This window comes from Pimephales promelas, chromosome 17 (assembly GCF_988280905.1).
Source record: "Pimephales promelas chromosome 17, fPimPro1.hap1.1, whole genome shotgun sequence".
NCBI lineage: Eukaryota > Metazoa > Chordata > Actinopteri > Cypriniformes > Leuciscidae > Pimephales > Pimephales promelas.
Genome location: NC_142785.1, coordinates 32,894,478 through 32,913,691, shown reverse-complemented (window position 1 = coordinate 32,913,691; position 19,214 = coordinate 32,894,478). Strand labels below are relative to the sequence as shown.

The window sequence follows — 19,214 nt, the reverse complement described above, 5'->3', positions numbered from 1 at the left end:
ATTTATTCCATTTTATATTTCAGCTTCATTTCAATTAACAGAAATGTTATTAATAGTTTTAGTTTACGGGCTCCATTGACTTCAGTAGTATGGGGGGGGGGGGGGGACTTTGTAAACACAATTGAAGTGAATGGGGACCAACAACAGTTTGTTCAAAATGTCTTCTTTTGTGTTCAGCAGAAGAAAGAAACTTACATTTTTGGGCGAATATCTTCCCAAAACTAGGAATAAGACTCAAAAATGCAAAAATGCAATGCTTGTTTGTGTGTATTTGATGTAGTAACCAAGTTAGTCGTGTCATGGTTGTGCTCAGCATCCGGTTCAGCAAAAGCAATGAAAAAATGCTCATTTGGGCTCTGACGTCACGCTCTGTAATTAAAGTCTCCTAAGCGGGTGTTGATGAGCCTCACCTGCTGATTTGGGGGTGAATTTGTCCCTGTTTGCTGCACAAACGGCGAGCACTCGATACCCCAGGTCCATGTCGAAGCCCTGCTGACCCGCTACACGACTCAGCACCTGACAGCAACACACACACACTGAAATATCAGCACTCAGGCATGCATGTTTTGTCATAGTGAAATTGCACTGGGTGGTTGTGGTTTGGTGGGGTTTCTGGGAATGAAATCTCTCCCCTGATTTGCAAACCCTCATCAGGTCGGCTCATGCGCTCCACCACGCCACACCCTGAGGCCCGACTCCCTCTGAAACACAGACGTGCCAGAAGCAATCCCTCATATCTGTGTCTTAATTATAGTTAAACACCAGGCAGAGATATATGTGTGTCTGAAGCACATAATTAAACATCTGACGGAGGTTCGGGTTAGCCGTCGTTCCACGTTCTCCTTAACTACAGCTCTTTCTCTGCTGTGGAAACATGTCAGAGTTCACATAGAATATAATAGAGCACAGAACAGAACAGATTAAAGCAACAGAAGAGTAGAATCAAAGAGATTACTATACAACAGAGTCAAATTGTATCTAGAATAGAATAGAACAGAATTAAATAAAATGGAATTAAATAGAATGGAACAGAATTAAATAGAAAGCTAAATAGAAAACAAGAGTAGAATGGGTTATAACAGAAGAGTGCAGAATAGAAGTAAATAGAATAATTTGGAGCAGAATAGAACAGAATTAAATAAAATGAAAGAAAGATAAATAGAAAAGAGAGTAGAATAGATTATAACAGAAGAGTGCAGAATAGATGTAAATAGAACAAATTGGAGCAGAATAAAACACAATTAAATAAAATGAAAGAAAGATAAATAGAAAAGAAGAGTAGAATAGATTATAACAGAAGAGTGCAGAATAGAAGTAAATGGAATAAATTGGAGCGGAATAGAACAGAATTAAATAAAATGAAAGAAAGATAAATAGAAAAGAAGAGTAGCATAGATTTTAACAGAAGAGTGCAGAATAGATGTAAATAGAATAAATTGGAGCAGAATAGAACAGAATTAAATCAGATGAAACAAAGCTACATAGAAAAGAATAGTAGGATAGATTATAACAGAAGAGAGCAGAATAGAAGTAAATAAAATGAATAGAATAAATTGGTGCAGAATAGAACAGAATTAAATAAATTGAATAAGAGAATAGAAGAGAATAATAGAATAGAATAGAATTAATAGAATAAATTGGCACAGAATAGAAAAGAAAAATAGAATAGAATAAGCACAATGGAATTGAAGAGAAAAATAGAACAGTTTACAAGAGATTAGAGGAGAATTCAATAAAATGCAGAAGAATAGAGGGAAATTAAATCGGATGGATTAAAGAGCAAAACAGAAGAGAGCAGAATAGAATAAAATTAAGAGAATAAACTGGTGCAGAATAGAACAAAAAAATAGAATAGAATAATCACGACGGAACTGAAGAGTAGAATGGAATAGTTTACGAGAGATTAGAGCAGAATGGAATAAAATGCAGAAGAATAGAAAAATTAAATTGGATGGAGTAAAGAACAGAACAGAAGAGAGCAGAATAGAATAAATAGAATAAACGAGTGCAGAAAAGAACAGAAAATAGAATAGAATAAGTACGACAAAATAGTAGAGTAGAACAAAATAGTCTACATTAGAGTAGAACAGAATAGAATACAATTAATACAATAAACTGGTGCAGAATAGAACAGAAAAATAGAATACAGCAGAACGGAAATGACATTGGAATATACTCTAATATAGAACGTAAAACAATATAGACTATCATAATAATGTGACGTGAGTGAGGCCAGATGGAAATCATCGTCAGAGCCGATTGTTCTTATTTCTAACGAGCAGATGAATGCTGATTGGTCAATCGACGCGACTGAGAGTGAAATGAGCTCACCGTTAGGCATCCCATCAGGCTTTGCTCAAAGGGCCTCTGAAACGCCCGAGGATCTCCACACCAGTCCAACAGCTCCGTCGCCGCCGTCTGGAAGTTCACTGGATTTTGCAGGTGCTGATATTAACACACAATCATAAGAACACAAGCTCATATGACAAAACACTTCATATATATATATACATAGAATGATTATATTTAGCTATTACTCTGTTTATGTGAGATATTAATGTGTCAAATATTCATTACTAATCTACAAAAAGTTCTGTGTATTGTTCCTGGGTGTATAAGCCCACAAGATGAGATCAGAAAACCTTTATTTGTCCCACAGTGGGGAAATTACGGTTTGCAACAGCAGAGAAAACAAGTGTACAAGCATAGACAAGTATTCAACAAAGAAGTATAAAAACAGAATTACTGTACAATAGACTAAAATGGACTATGCCTAATACAATGTCCTGCGCCACAATAGATCAATATTATATGAATGAAGATCTGCAGCTGTCCAGGTGTCCTGTAGGGGGCGTCACAGCGCTGAGAATGACTTATCATAGACCTATCAGACACTGTAAAGGCAGAAGCTGTGAATCCTGAATGATGACATTTTAACGACTCACAGCTGTGATGAAGAAACACTGACGTAAGATGAGATACGATTTTTATAGAGCACCTATTCTGCTTTTCTCCATGTCCATCTTTCTCGAGTGTGTAATGTTGATGTTTGATCAAGTCCCTCCATAGACATATACACTAGACCTCACCTGGGGGTTCTAAGCATGCGTCAAAACCGCCGCCATCTTGGAACAGGGGTCTTGTCATAGGAAGTAGCTAGGTAACGCTGCTATCTCTGCCTTTACGTCGAATTCATTGATGGTGGCGGACTTTTGTGCAGCGTATGATGTTCACGGATGAAATCTGAACTAGGAAGAATGTTTAAAAAAAAAAAATAACAAAAATTTCTTTCAGGAATCAATGATAAATACATGTCTGACCGTTGGAACAAACCAAAAAAACGCATTCATGATGAGTTATGGTGATTTTATTTGCGTTAGACCTGTGTCTACTACATTAACGCTGATGCATTAAAGTGGAGCGGCTCCCCTGTTTCAAGATGGCGGCTCTATTGACGCATTCGTTCCAATGAACTGCCGTATCCAAGGTGAGGTCTAGTGTATATGTCTATGGTTCTCCTCTATATCAGTGTCAGTGTTTCTGAACTCCTGAAACGCCTCCATAGACCTTTTTCACAAAAACCGGAAATACGTAATCGTTGTGGAAACGGAGTTCCCGTCAACTATCGACACATCAGAAAAACCTACTCTGGGAGGAGAAAATTGGTCAGAGAGTCCGAAAAAATGTAAACTTGTCATGGTCCAGTTGTTGATGACTTTGTAAAATGCTGTGGTGATGCTTGTCTGCAGCTGATCTAAGACCAACGATATTGATTTCAGAACCAATATACGTTCATTAAAGGTAAGAAGGTGGAGTGTGTGGAAAGTTATTAATATTTAGGGAGTATTATTTACAATAAACTGCATTTTGATGTGAATACCAGAAAGAAGTCTGTCAGTTTTATTCAACAGTTATCCTGAATTTTTTGCACTGCTGTTGCTATAAACGATCAAAGATGACGAACAATTTATACAAATATTAATTTATCCCTTGTACAGTTAAGATTGTTAAATACTCAGAATGGTATATATTAATATTTTAAATTTATATGTAGCCCACTGTTGTGTGTTCTTATTTATCTTGTTTTATATTGAGGTGTATATTTTTATGTGCTTATTCCGCTGGATGCAAATATCTTAATAAAGTTGAGCATGAACTAACGTTACTTCAAAATACACAAATCATAAAACATAAAAAATAAACATAAACAATGACGGCTTAGTGAATGGTGACATGAGAAGTACAGAAGATCACAGGATCAATAACATCCCGCCAGATTGCCTGAATCCATTTCCGTCGGACTTCATCGACAGGGAACTGACGAGGGAAGGAATGAAAACGACAGGTATTGCTGCTTTTGGGAATAACAAAAAAGATCGGTACGCAACAACTCTCACTAGTTGCCTGCGGCGCTATCTGTTATGAATGGAGCGGAAGAAGATTACCATGACAATTGCGTATTTCCGGTCGCAAATACGGAAGTTGTGAGAAAGGTCTATTGTAGTCTCGAGTTTCTTCTGGAACACGTCACAATATTCCTCATTATAATAATTAATGCGCAGAATAAAGGGGCGGGGCCTGGTTGAGTTAGTCAGTAGTGTGTTAAACTGGCGGTTATGGGAAGGGGCTGGACGTTTTCCCGAACACACTCGACCAATCACAACACACCGCTCCAGCCGACCAATCAGAGCACAGAGTGCTTTCAGAAGGAGGGGCTTCATAGAGACAGGAAGTAAACAGAGCGTTACTGACAGACTGGGACGAGAGGAGCCGCAACAACAACATTCACGCAGGAAAACCTGTTCTAGAAGAGCCTGAACACATCATCTGTTTCTCCCACCTGTTTGATGCAGAGGAGCCGGTCGTTGGTTTGCTGGATGTGTCTGTCCATGGGCGGGAGAGAATTCATCCTTCAGGACCGTCTCTCTGTCCCTATCGCACAGCCATCAACACTCAGTCCCTGGAAAACACACAGTAAACAAGTAAACATCCAGTTCTATATTGCTGATGTCATACTTTAGTTTGCATCTTTTCTTCGTTATTTACAGCATGAAGAAGTGCATAAACTCATGGCTTTTTATTCAACATAGAGATAGACGTGTGTGTGTGTGTGTGTGTGTGTGTGTGTGCAGGAAGCATTTCTGTGTCTGCTGTAAAATAATGAAATCAGGTCAGATTATGATAATCACATGATACCCCGTTCGTTCACATCATCTGTCTCAGACGGTGAGTGATATTTATAGTGTGAATGAACAGTACGAGCGGGATCTCTCGTGTACTCGCAAATATCAGCTGTGTGTCAGACTGGGCTGTAGCGACTGGAACACTTGCGTAACTAGCAGATGATGTGCTGAGACAGGCCACACACACACACACACACACACACACGATGGAAAACATGTCGAGCAGCAGAGGGAGTTTCCTGTAGTTTTGTGTGAGCGTCAGGAACTGGTTTGTGTTGCATCGCTGAGTGAAAGACACGAGACACGTGCGGAAGACACACAGCTGGATTAAGAGGATTACAATCACTGACAGAATGAGGAAGAAAACAAACATGCTGAAACTATAAAGACACAACAAATGGAGTACAAATGGGGGGAAATAAACTTGTGTAGAAGCATTTCTGCAGAACATAAATCAGCATGAAATTAATACAAAACTGTTACAAAGTTAATACAAAAAATAATTACCATATTCATACCATCATACTGAACAATTACCATATTAATGTACCATCATACCGAACAATTACCATATTCATTTACCATCATACCGAACAATTACCATATTAATTTACCATCATATTGAACAATTACCATATTAATTTACCATCATACTAAACAATTGCCATATTAATTTACCATCATACTGAACAATTACCATATTAATTTACCATTATACTGAACAATTACCATATTAATTTACCATCATACTAAACAATTGCCATATTAATTTACCATCATACCGAACAATTACCATATTAATTTACCATCATATTGAACAATTACCATATTAATGTACCATCATATTGAACAATTACCATATTAATTTACCATCATACCGAACAATTACCATATTAATTTACCATCATACTAAACAATTACCATATTAATTTACCATCATACTAAACAATTACCATATTAATTTACCATCATACTAAACAATTACCATATTAATGTACCATCATACTGAACAATTACCATATTAATTTACCATCATACTAAACAATTACCATATTAATTTACCATCATACTGAACAATTACCATATTAATTTACCATCATACTGAACAATTACCATATTCATTTACCATCATACTAAACAATTACCATATTAATGTACCATCATACTGAACAATTACCATATTAATTTACCATCATACTAAACAATTACCATATTAATTTACCATCATACTGAACAATTACCATATTAATTTACCATCATACTGAACAATTACCATATTAATTTACCATCATACTGAACAATTACCATATTCATTTACCATCATACTAAACAATTACCATATTAATTTACCATCATACTGAACAATTACCATATTAATTTACCATCATACTAAACAATTACCATATTAATTTACCATCATACTGAACAATTACCATATTAATTTACCATCATACTGAACAATTACCATATTCATTTACCATCATACTAAACAATTACCATATTAATGTACCATCATACTGAACAATTACCATATTAATTTACCATCATACTGAACAATTACCATATTAATGTACCATCATACTGAACAATTACCATATTAATTTACCATCATACTGAACAATTACCATATTAATTTACCATCATACTGAACAATTACCATATTAATTTACCATCATACTGAACAATTACCATATTAATTTACCATCATACTGAACAATTACCATATTAATTTACCATCATACTGAACAATTACCATATTAATTTACCATCATACTGAACAATTACCATATTCATTTACCATCATACTAAACAATTACCATATTAATGTACCATCATACCGAACAATTACCATATTAATTTACCATCATATTGAACAATTACCATATTAATGTACCATCATATTGAACAATTACCATATTAATTTACCATCATACCGAACAATTACCATATTAATTTACCATCATACTAAACAATTACCATATTAATTTACCATCATACTAAACAATTACCATATTAATTTACCATCATACTAAACAATTACCATATTAATGTACCATCATACTGAACAATTACCATATTAATTTACCATCATACTAAACAATTACCATATTAATTTACCATCATACTGAACAATTACCATATTAATTTACCATCATACTGAACAATTACCATATTCATTTACCATCATACTAAACAATTACCATATTAATGTACCATCATACTGAACAATTACCATATTAATTTACCATCATACTAAACAATTACCATATTAATTTACCATCATACTGAACAATTACCATATTAATTTACCATCATACTGAACAATTACCATATTAATTTACCATCATACTGAACAATTACCATATTAATTTACCATCATACTAAACAATTACCATATTAATTTACCATCATACTGAACAATTACCATATTAATTTACCATCATACTGAACAATTACCATATTAATTTACCATCATACTGAACAATTACCATATTAATTTACCATCATACTGAACAATTACCATATTCATTTACCATCATACTAAACAATTACCATATTAATTTACCATCATACTGAACAATTACCATATTAATTTACCATCATACTGAACAATTACCATATTCATTTACCATCATACTGAACAATTACCATATTAATTTACCATCATACTGAACAATTACCATATTCATTTACCATCATACTAAACAATTACCATATTGATGTACCATCATACTGAACAATAGCCATATTAATTTACCATCATACTGAACAATTACCATATTGATGTACCATCATACCGAACAATTACCATATTAATTTACCATCATACTAAACAATTGCCATATTAATTTACCATCATATTGCACAATTACCATATTCATTTACCATCATACCGAACAATTGCCATATTGATGTACCATCATACTGAACAATTACCATATTAATTTACCATCATACTAAACAATTGCCATATTAATTTACCATCATACCGAACAATTACCATATTAATTTACCATCATATTGAACAATTACCATATTAATTTACCATCATACTGAACAATTACCATATTAATTTACCATCATACTGAACAATTACCATATTCATTTACCATCATACTAAACAATTACCATATTAATTTACCATCATACTGAACAATTACCATATTAATTTACCATCATACTAAACAATTACCATATTAATGTACCATCATACTGAACAATTACCATATTAATTTACCATCATACTAAACAATTACCATATTAATTTACCATCATACTGAACAATTACCATATTAATTTACCATCATACTGAACAATTACCATATTCATTTACCATCATACTAAACAATTACCATATTAATGTACCATCATACTGAACAATTACCATATTAATTTACCATCATACTAAACAATTACCATATTAATTTACCATCATACTGAACAATTACCATATTAATTTACCATCATACTGAACAATTACCATATTAATTTACCATCATACTGAACAATTACCATATTCATTTACCATCATACTAAACAATTACCATATTAATTTACCATCATACTAAACAATTACCATATTAATTTACCATCATACTGAACAATTACCATATTAATTTACCATCATACTGAACAATTACCATATTCATTTACCATCATACTAAACAATTGCCATATTAATTTACCATCATACTGAACAATTACCATATTAATGTACCATCATACTGAACAATTACCATATTAATTTACCATCATACTAAACAATTACCATATTAATTTACCATCATACTGAACAATTACCATATTAATTTACCATCATACTGAACAATTACCATATTAATTTACCATCATACTGAACAATTACCATATTCATTTACCATCATACTAAACAATTACCATATTAATTTACCATCATACTAAACAATTACCATATTAATTTACCATCATACTGAACAATTACCATATTAATTTACCATCATACTGAACAATTACCATATTCATTTACCATCATACTAAACAATTGCCATATTAATTTACCATCATACTGAACAATTACCATATTGATGTACCATCATACCGAACAATTACCATATTAATTTACCATCATACTAAACAATTACCATATTAATTTACCATCATACCGAACAATTACCATATTAATTTACCATCATACTAAACAATTACCATATTGATGTACCATCATACTGAACAATAGCCATATTAATTTACCATCATACTGAACAATTACCATATTGATGTACCATCATACCGAACAATTACCATATTAATTTACCATCATACTAAACAATTGCCATATTAATTTACCATCATATTGCACAATTACCATATTCATTTACCATCATACCGAACAATTGCCATATTGATGTACCATCATACTGAACAATTACCATATTAATGTACCATCATACTGAACAATTACCATATTAATTTACCATCATACTGAACAATTACCATATTAATTTACCATCATATCAAACAATTACCATATTAATTTACCATCATACTGAACAATTGCCATATTGATGTACCATCATACTGAACAATTACCATATTAATTTACCATCATACTGAACAATTGCCATATTCATTTACCATCATACTGAACAATTACCATATTAATTTACCATCATACTGAACAATTGCCATATTAATTTACCATCATACCGAACAATTACCATATTAATGTACCATCATACCGAACAATTACCATATTAATATACCATCATAATGAACAATTACCATATTAATTTACCATCATACTGAACAATTACCATATTAATTTACCATCATACTGAACAATTGCCATATTAATGTACCATCATACTGAACAATTACCATATTAATTTACCATCATACTGAACAATTACCATATTAATTTACCATCATACTGAACAATTACCATATTAATTTACCATCATACTGAACAATTACCATATTAATTTACCATCATACTGAACAATTACCATATTAATGTACCATCATACTGAACAATTACCATATTAATTTACCATCATACTGAACAATTACCATATTAATTTACCATCATACTGAACAATTGCCATATTAATGTACCATCATACTGAACAATTACCATATTCATTTACCATCATACTGAACAATTGCCATATTGATGTACCATCATACTGATTAATTACCATATTAATATATACCATTACCACCATACTGAACAATTACATATTCATTACATATATTCATATCATATAGAACGATTACCATATTCATAAGCCATCAATTTTATTACATTTAATATAAGTCTGCAATAATAATATATGAAAGGAGTAATGGAATTAGTATTTTTTTATATTAAGCTATATCATATCTTGTCTGTTTTTCATCACAAAACGCCACAGAAAACATGTCGTTTTCTTTCACCATGGTAATGAGTTGCAACCCGTTTTACCAAATTGTAATTTTAATAAAAGTTGAGTCCAGAATATTTAACATTTATCCAATAAAAATGATGTTTTTTATTTAGATGTTACATTAATGAAAATAAATGTACATCCACATCCCATCAAGCTCAAGCTACCGTCAAATGTGCATTTCTCTGAGATAAAACATGTAATAATCTTATTAATATTACATGTGCGATGTACCAAATCGGTTGCTCTCGAATGTTAGTCTGGAGACCTGAAATATTCATTCACGAGTGCGTTTCCCTCTGTGTGCCTCAGGAAATGAGGCCTTTCCTGTCAGAGGAAGAGAGTTTTACAGGCTCAGACAGGAACGGGTGTAGAGGGGAACATGGACGTCTGAACCGTCAAACGCTGCGTCTCCGTTCATCACGTTCTGCCCTGATTAATGATCATCTACTAATAATACGTTTTGTGACGGAGGAAAGCATGTTTTCAGATCACATTTACGTTCACTCTGAGTGCATGTCCTTTTTTATTCTCTTTATTGCTTGAACAGAAGAGAGGGGGAAATACAACAAAAGCCAACAACTACTATCGTCATTGCCATAACATACTGTAATACAACAACAACACTCCAGAGTCCTTCAGGCTCTCATTTCAGTCATCGTGATGATGTCATCGCTCGTGTTTTCATACGTAAATGATGCGGAGGACGGACACAGCACAGATTTGCGGCTTTTAGTCTTTTCCATCTATAATCTGACATATTTCAGACAGTGAAACTGGATATGCAACAAATGTAGGTCAGAACATGGAAAGCGTTTTTTTTTAGCATTCATTAAAAGACCACAGGAATGTGTATTAACAAAGCAAGAAGTCTTTTAATTTCATGCTGACGCTTATATAAACAACTTCATAACATGCACAGACACAAGACAGGGATAGAGGCGGGCGTCACTGCTGCTCACAATAGACACCGTTCACACGCTCAACAATAACACACTGTTCTGACTGCGTAGTTTACACACACACAGTCTATTATACCACCTAATATACAACAGCAGCTGCAGACACACACACGTCCATGAGTCATGTGTCAACATATGCAAACAAACGCACGGTCATGTGTTGCAATACATGCACGCACTCCTTTTTCTACCGTAGATTTTTACATAATTTTCTGAAAAAACACTTTATAATGCATTTTTAAAAGTATTTAGTAATTATGCCTTGTAATGCACATTACAATGCATTGTATGTTCTTATGAATAAATGTAACCACAGGTATAATATTTATATTTACATATTTAGAAAGTGCAATGCATTAAAAATATGACAAACAACTAGATCCCGACCGATAAAGGATTTTGAAGGCCGATACCGATACAAAAAATCCGATATATCGGCCGATATTTTATTTATTTATTTGAAACTGGACATGATAGTCACTGAGTTTGAGTTAAGAGAACTGATGGGGATGTTCTTTTAATTGTTATTCAAGCAATGTATGTCTCGTGACCAACTCAACGAGTGTTGCCAACAGGAACGGTGTAGAGCGCCCTCTGGTGGACAAACTATACAACTCCAACACTCATGACATGGTTCAAGCGTGATTCGTCCGTTTTTATTTTATTTTTGAAATATTAATGTATCGGTCATTATAACTGCCGATACCGATAGTTTGGAAAATGCCTAATATCGGCCGATAATATCGGCATGCCGATATATCGGTCTGGCTCTACAAACAACCAATTTTAGAACTGCATTTTAACTTTGGTTAGTTACAATTATTTATGAATATGCCTTGCATTGATATATATAATGCATTATACATTATAGGCTTCATCAAGATAATGTAAGTGCGCTCAAAACTCGAGGCGTCTTAAATCAAAAGGGTCTCCAACATTTTCCCGTTCGGGTTTGCTAACGAATTAGTGCGTTTATGCAGAAACACGTATTCCACCATATTTGGAGCAAACATGTCCTGACTTCTGTTCGGCTAAAACAAAGGTGTGTTTACAGCCACAACACTCCTCTAATGAGTGTTTTCTCATCCAGACTTAAAAGCCATCTCGGAGAAAACGTCCCACACACACATTTCACTTCATTGTTTTTGACCCACGATGGCTGAACGCTTACCTGCGTGTGTTCTGCGTCCACAGGACCGAACAGGAATATGCTACCAATCCATCAGTTGCTCATCTGACCTGAAAGAAAACAGCAGGCAGTGATTAGCCACAGCTGCAGTGCAACAAACGCACATTTTCAAAATAGTTTCAGAGTAACAAAGAATGAACGACCAAATTCATACACCATATTAAACGTTTACCATATTCATACAACACCATCCTACTGATTGATTACCATATTCATATACTCTCATTATGAATAATTACCATATTCGTATACTATCATAATGAACGTTTACCATATTCATAAAACACCATCCTATTGAATGATTACCATATTCATATACTCTCATAATGAATAATTACCATATTCATACTATCATAATTAACGTTTACCATATTCATATACCATCATATTAAACGTTTACCACATTCAAATACAATCATAATTAATGATTACCATATTCATTTACCATCATACAGAATATATCCTTTAGTATGTGTATTCATATAATATAATAATATATACGCTTTGCACTGTACGCAGCACATTAACAATAAAGTTTAATTTCACAAATATTTAAAAGACTGAGTTCAAATATTACATGTCTACTGTCTATATATTATGTTTGAACTAACTGTTTGTACCTTAATGTTATTGTGAAGCGTCACTGAGCTTGGGAAATGCGCTATATAAATTAAACATATTATTAATCTAATATTTGAACTCAGTCTTTTAAAAATCTCTGAATATTCTGAAAGCACAAACAAACGTTGATTAAAATAGTCATATTTGATTTTTTGTTCGTTTTGAATGGATTAAATGTTTATCTCACTTCCACAATCTCGGATGGACTTTTTTGCAATGCATTATGGGGTTAAGTCAAGAGAACCTTTAAATGTTGCCCAAGTCAACAAGCAGGCAAAATCATCATTATGAAACAGTGTGTGATTTATTAATCTAATAAACAATGAGGCAGCAGACACTCTTAGAAGAAATGGTTCTATTTAGAACCAGAAATGGTTCCATCCCCCACTTCATATATGGAACTCCAAAATGGTTCTATATAGAACCTTTTTTTTTTTGGTAAAAGGTTCTATTGGCCAAGTATGGAACCCCAGAGTTCTATATAAAACCTTTTTTTTTGGTAAAAGGTTCTATTGGCCAAGTATGGAACCCCAGGGTTCTATATAGAACCTTTTTTTTTTTTTTTGGTAAAAGGTTCTATTGGCCAAGTATGGAACCCCAGAGTTCTATATAGAACCTTTTTTTTTTGGTAAAAGGTTCTATTGGCCAAGTATGGAACCCCAGAGTTCTATATAGAACCTTTTTTTTTGGTAAAAGGTTCTATTGGCCAAGTATGGAACCCCAGAGTTCTATATAGAACCTTTTTTTTGGGTAAAAGGTTCTATTGGCCAAGTATGGAACCCCAGGGTTCTATATAGAACCTTTTTTTTTTGGTAAAAGGTTCTATTGGCCAAGTATGGAACCCCATGGTTCTATATAGAACCTTTTTTTTTTTGGTAAAAGGTTCTATTGGCCAAGTATGGAACCCCAGAGTTCTATATAAAACCTTTTTTTTGGTAAAAGGTTCTATTGGCCAAGTATGGAACCCCAGAGTTCTATATAGAACCTTTTTTTTGGTAAAAGGTTCTATTGGCCAAGTATGGAACCCCAGAGTTCTATATAGAACCTTTTTTTTGGTAAAAGGTTCTATTGGCCAAGTATGGAACCCCAGAGTTCTATATAGAACCTTTTTTTTTGGTAAAAGGTTCTATTGGCCAAGTATGGAACCCCAGGGTTCTATATAGAACCCAGAGGAACCCTTTTTTAAGAGTGTATAGAACCTTTTAGGGGTTCCAAATACGTAGCGCTGATAGAACCTTTTAAGGTTATATACAGAACCTTTTCTTCTAAGAGTGGATCGTAACCATAAACGGATCCAAACAAACACCGCGTCCATCAGACGAGACTCGCGGCTCAATTCATCCGAGCGAGAGCGGGAGTTCGGACAGAAGAGCGCAGGAATGCGAGACTCTCTCTCTGGAGGTTATTATTTTTAGAGTTTCTTGTGTTTAAGGACTAAACCACACAGATCACGCCGTTCCTCGGACTAATGCTCTAATCACACGGGCCACATCACAGACGGATGCAACTCATGCACAAGCAGATCATGTACAGGCAGAGGGTCATTACCACTAAATAAACTCTATCAGGCTTACACAAGACCCTCCATTGTACATAAATCCATGAATAAATGTGTTAAATGTCAATGTTATATGCACTGCATTGCAAACGCTGTCACTGGGGCTGTACCTCTTGAAAAGATATGCTTTTGTACCTAAAGGGTGCTTAATGGTACACCTAAAATTAGACCCTCGATTATACATAATTCCCCGATAAATGGAAATGATGTCATGCACACAGTGGCTATACGTTCACATGCAACCAAACAATGCGTTAGTAATGGCTGACGGCTGAATCCTTCATGTAAACACCTTAACGATCGGATGGAAAGTGCTGGTTTATTCCTTTTCTAATCCGATCGAGAGAACAAGAACACTTGATTGTATTTAAAACGCAAACTGAAAGGACTGCGCATGTGCACTGATGTTGAAATAGCATAGAGCTGTTCTTCCTGTTGAATAAAGTGTCATAAACGAGTGTCTTGTCATTCTATAATGCTTTTTTTGCTCAAATCATATGAGCCACATCTCAGACTGATGCAACAGCGTCTCATTCACATTAGATAATGTACAGGCAAACGGTCATTACAGCAAAATAAACTCCGTCAGGGTGACACAAGTAATTCCATGAATAAATAATTATGTTAAGTCAATGTTTATGTGCTTAAATACACAGTGTGTGACTAAAGGCATCCCGTATGAAACAGCTTGTCACAACTTCCAATCATTCCTGCATCTATCCCTCCAAAAGAGAGCAGTGTGTGTGTAGATGATGCATTAGAGCATAATGGGAAGGAAAAGTCTCTCTCTCTCATTCCAGATCTTTCCAACACCTCCAGCCATTCATCACATGCTCCTCTGAGCCTGAAGCAAGAATAAGGCGGAGAAAAAAAAAAATCAATGGAGTCAGAACTGCAAACAGGCCATAAAGACACCAGGAGGAAGGAACCAGCTGCAGTGGAATTGATTTCTTTAAGTAGAATAACACACACACACACACACACACACACACACACACACACACACACACACACACACACACACACCGTTCATATGCTGCTGCTAAGAGACTTCTGAAAAGATCTTCCAGTTCACAGAACTCAACAGAGAATGAGTTATTAATGAAATCATCCGCTGGTGACGGGCTGATATTAAGCTCGTTTGAGTTTTGGATGTTTAATTGAATGTTAATTAATCAAACATGCTGAGATTGCAGTGTGTAAATGGATAATTTGATGATTTGATTGATAATTTACCATCATATTGAACCATTGCCATATTAATTTACCATCATACTGAACAATTACCATATTAATTTACCATCATATTGAACAATTACCATATTAATTTACCATCATATCAAACAATTACCATATTAATTTACCATCATACTGAACAATTACCATATTAATTTACCATCATATTGAACAATTGACATATTCATGTACCATCATACTAAACAATTACCATATTAATTTACCATCATATCAAACAATTACCATATTAATTTACCATCATATCAAACAATTACCATATTAATTTACCATCATACTGAACAATTACCATATTAATTTACCATCATATCAAACAATTACCAAATTAATTTACCATCATATTGAACAATTGACATATTAATTTACCATCATACTAAACAATTACCATATTAATTTACCATCATATCAAACAATTACCAAATTAATTTACCATCATACTGAACAATTGCCATATTAATTTACCATCATACTAAACAATTACCATATTAATTTACCATCATATTGAACAATTACCAAATTAATTTACCATCATACTGAACAATTACCATATTAATGTACCATCATACTGAACAATTACCATATTAATTTACCATCATACTAAACAATTACCATATTAATTTACCATCATACTGAACAATTACCATATTAATTTACCATCATACTGAACAATTACCATATTAATTTACCATCATACTGAACAATTACCATATTAATTTACCATCATACTGAACAATTACCATATTAATTTACCATCATATCAAACAATTACCAAATTAATTTACCATCATATTGAACAATTGACATATTAATTTACCATCATACTAAACAATTACCATATTAATTTACCATCATATCAAACAATTACCAAATTAATTTACCATCATACTGAACAATTGCCATATTAATTTACCATCATACTAAACAATTACCATATTAATTTACCATCATATTGAACAATTACCAAATTAATTTACCATCATACTGAACAATTACCATATTAATGTACCATCATACTGAACAATTACCATATTAATGTACCATCATACTGAACAATTACCATATTAATTTACCATCATACTAAACAATTACCATATTAATTTACCATCATACTGAACAATTACCATATTAATTTACCATCATACTGAACAATTACCATATTAATTTACCATCATACTGAACAATTACCATATTAATTTACCATCATATTGCACAATTACCATATTAATTTACCATCATATTGAACAATTACCATATTAATTTACCATCATACTGAACAATTACCATATTAATTTACCATCATACTGAACAATTACCATATTAATTTACCATCATACTGAACAATTGCCATATTAATTTACCATCATACTGAACAATTACCATATTAATTTACCATCATATTGCACAATTACCATATTAATTTACCATCATATTGAACAATTACCATATTAATTTACCATCATACTGAACAATTACCATATTAATTTACCATCATACTGAACAATTACCATATTAATTTACCATCATATTGCACAATTACCACATTAATGTACCATCATACTGAACAATTACCATATTAATTTACCATCATACTGAACAATTACCATATTAATTTACCATCATACTGAACAATTACCATATTAATTTACCATCATATTGCACAATTACCATATTAATTTACCATCATATTGAACAATTACCATTTTAATTTACCATCATATTGCACAATTACCATATTAATTTACCATCATATTGAACAATTACCATATTAATTTACCATCATATTGCACAATTACCATATTAATTTACCATCATATTGAACAATTACCATATTAATTTACCATCATATTGCACAATTACCATATTAATTTACCATCATACTGAACAATTACCATATTAATTTACCATCATATTGCACAATTACCATATTAATTTACCATCATATTGAACAATTACCATATTAATTTACCATCATATCAAACAATTACCATATTCATTTCTATGAGATAAAACATGTAATAATCTATTAATATTACATGTGTGATGTACCAAATCGGTTGCTCTCGTAAAAAAATCGAAAAAGGAAATCATCCGCTGGTGACGGGCCGATATTAAGCTCGTTTGAGTTTTGGATGTTTAATTGAATGTTAATGAATCAAAACATGCTGAGATTGCAGTGTGTAAATGGATAAATTTAATGATGCCGATTGGTTGGATGAGTCACATTGGAAGCCACTTCAATACAACAGCCAATACGAGAGATGACCGATATAAACATTTTGGACGATATCGATAACCGATAATTCTTTATATTTGAAAGCCGATAACCGATATATTGGCCGATAAACCTAAATCTAAATGTTTATATAATTTTTGAGTGCCTGTATAATTTTTTAAGATATTCATACACCATCATATTAAACATTTACCAAATACTATCATACAGAACGATTACCGTATTCATATAGTATCATAATGAACGTTTACCATATTATTCATACAACACCATCCTATTGAATGATTACCATATTCATATACTCTCATAATAAATAATTACCATATTCATACTATCATAATTAACATTAACCATATTCATATACCATCATATTAAACGTTTACCACATTCAAATACAATCATAATTAATGACTACCATATTCATTTACCATCATACAGAATATATCCTTTAGTATGTGTATTCATATAATATAATAATATATACGCTTTGCACTGTCCGCAGCACATTAACAATAAAGTATAAATTCACAAATATTTAAAAGACTGCTGCATATATTGGCCGATAAACCTAAATCCAAATTTTTAAATAATTTTTGAGTGCCTGATTACAAAAACAAAAGTCTCATGTACCAATAACACAATTATAATGACGTTCTCAAATGTAGCCGATAACTCCTAGAAATACAATATATAGACCATTTCACAAGATGTAAACAACACTGGTCCAGAAGCACTTCCTGTTTCAGTTTGTAACTGTTTTCTTTATATTTCACATGTAAAGAAAACATCTTAAAGACGTTTGTTTAACG

At 32.9% G+C, this 19,214-nt stretch overlaps 1 protein-coding gene across 2 annotated transcripts in view; it reads right to left on the bottom strand.

Moving 5' to 3' along the window:
• The window catches only part of LOC120462061 (zinc finger MIZ domain-containing protein 1), a 56,280-nt gene that overhangs the window by 24,375 nt on the left and 12,691 nt on the right, over positions 1 to 19,214 (bottom strand). For both annotated transcript variants that reach the window (XM_039650497.2, XM_089122417.1), the window contains exons 2-5: positions 12,722 to 12,789; positions 4,841 to 4,960; positions 2,332 to 2,445; positions 411 to 516 (exon numbers count right to left, since the gene is read on the bottom strand). In XM_039650497.2, coding sequence (XP_039506431.2) covers positions 411 to 516; positions 2,332 to 2,445; positions 4,841 to 4,909 — 289 coding nt within the window. In that variant the 5' untranslated portion in view covers positions 4,910 to 4,960; positions 12,722 to 12,789. The remainder of the gene's footprint in view (positions 1 to 410; positions 517 to 2,331; positions 2,446 to 4,840; positions 4,961 to 12,721; positions 12,790 to 19,214) is intronic.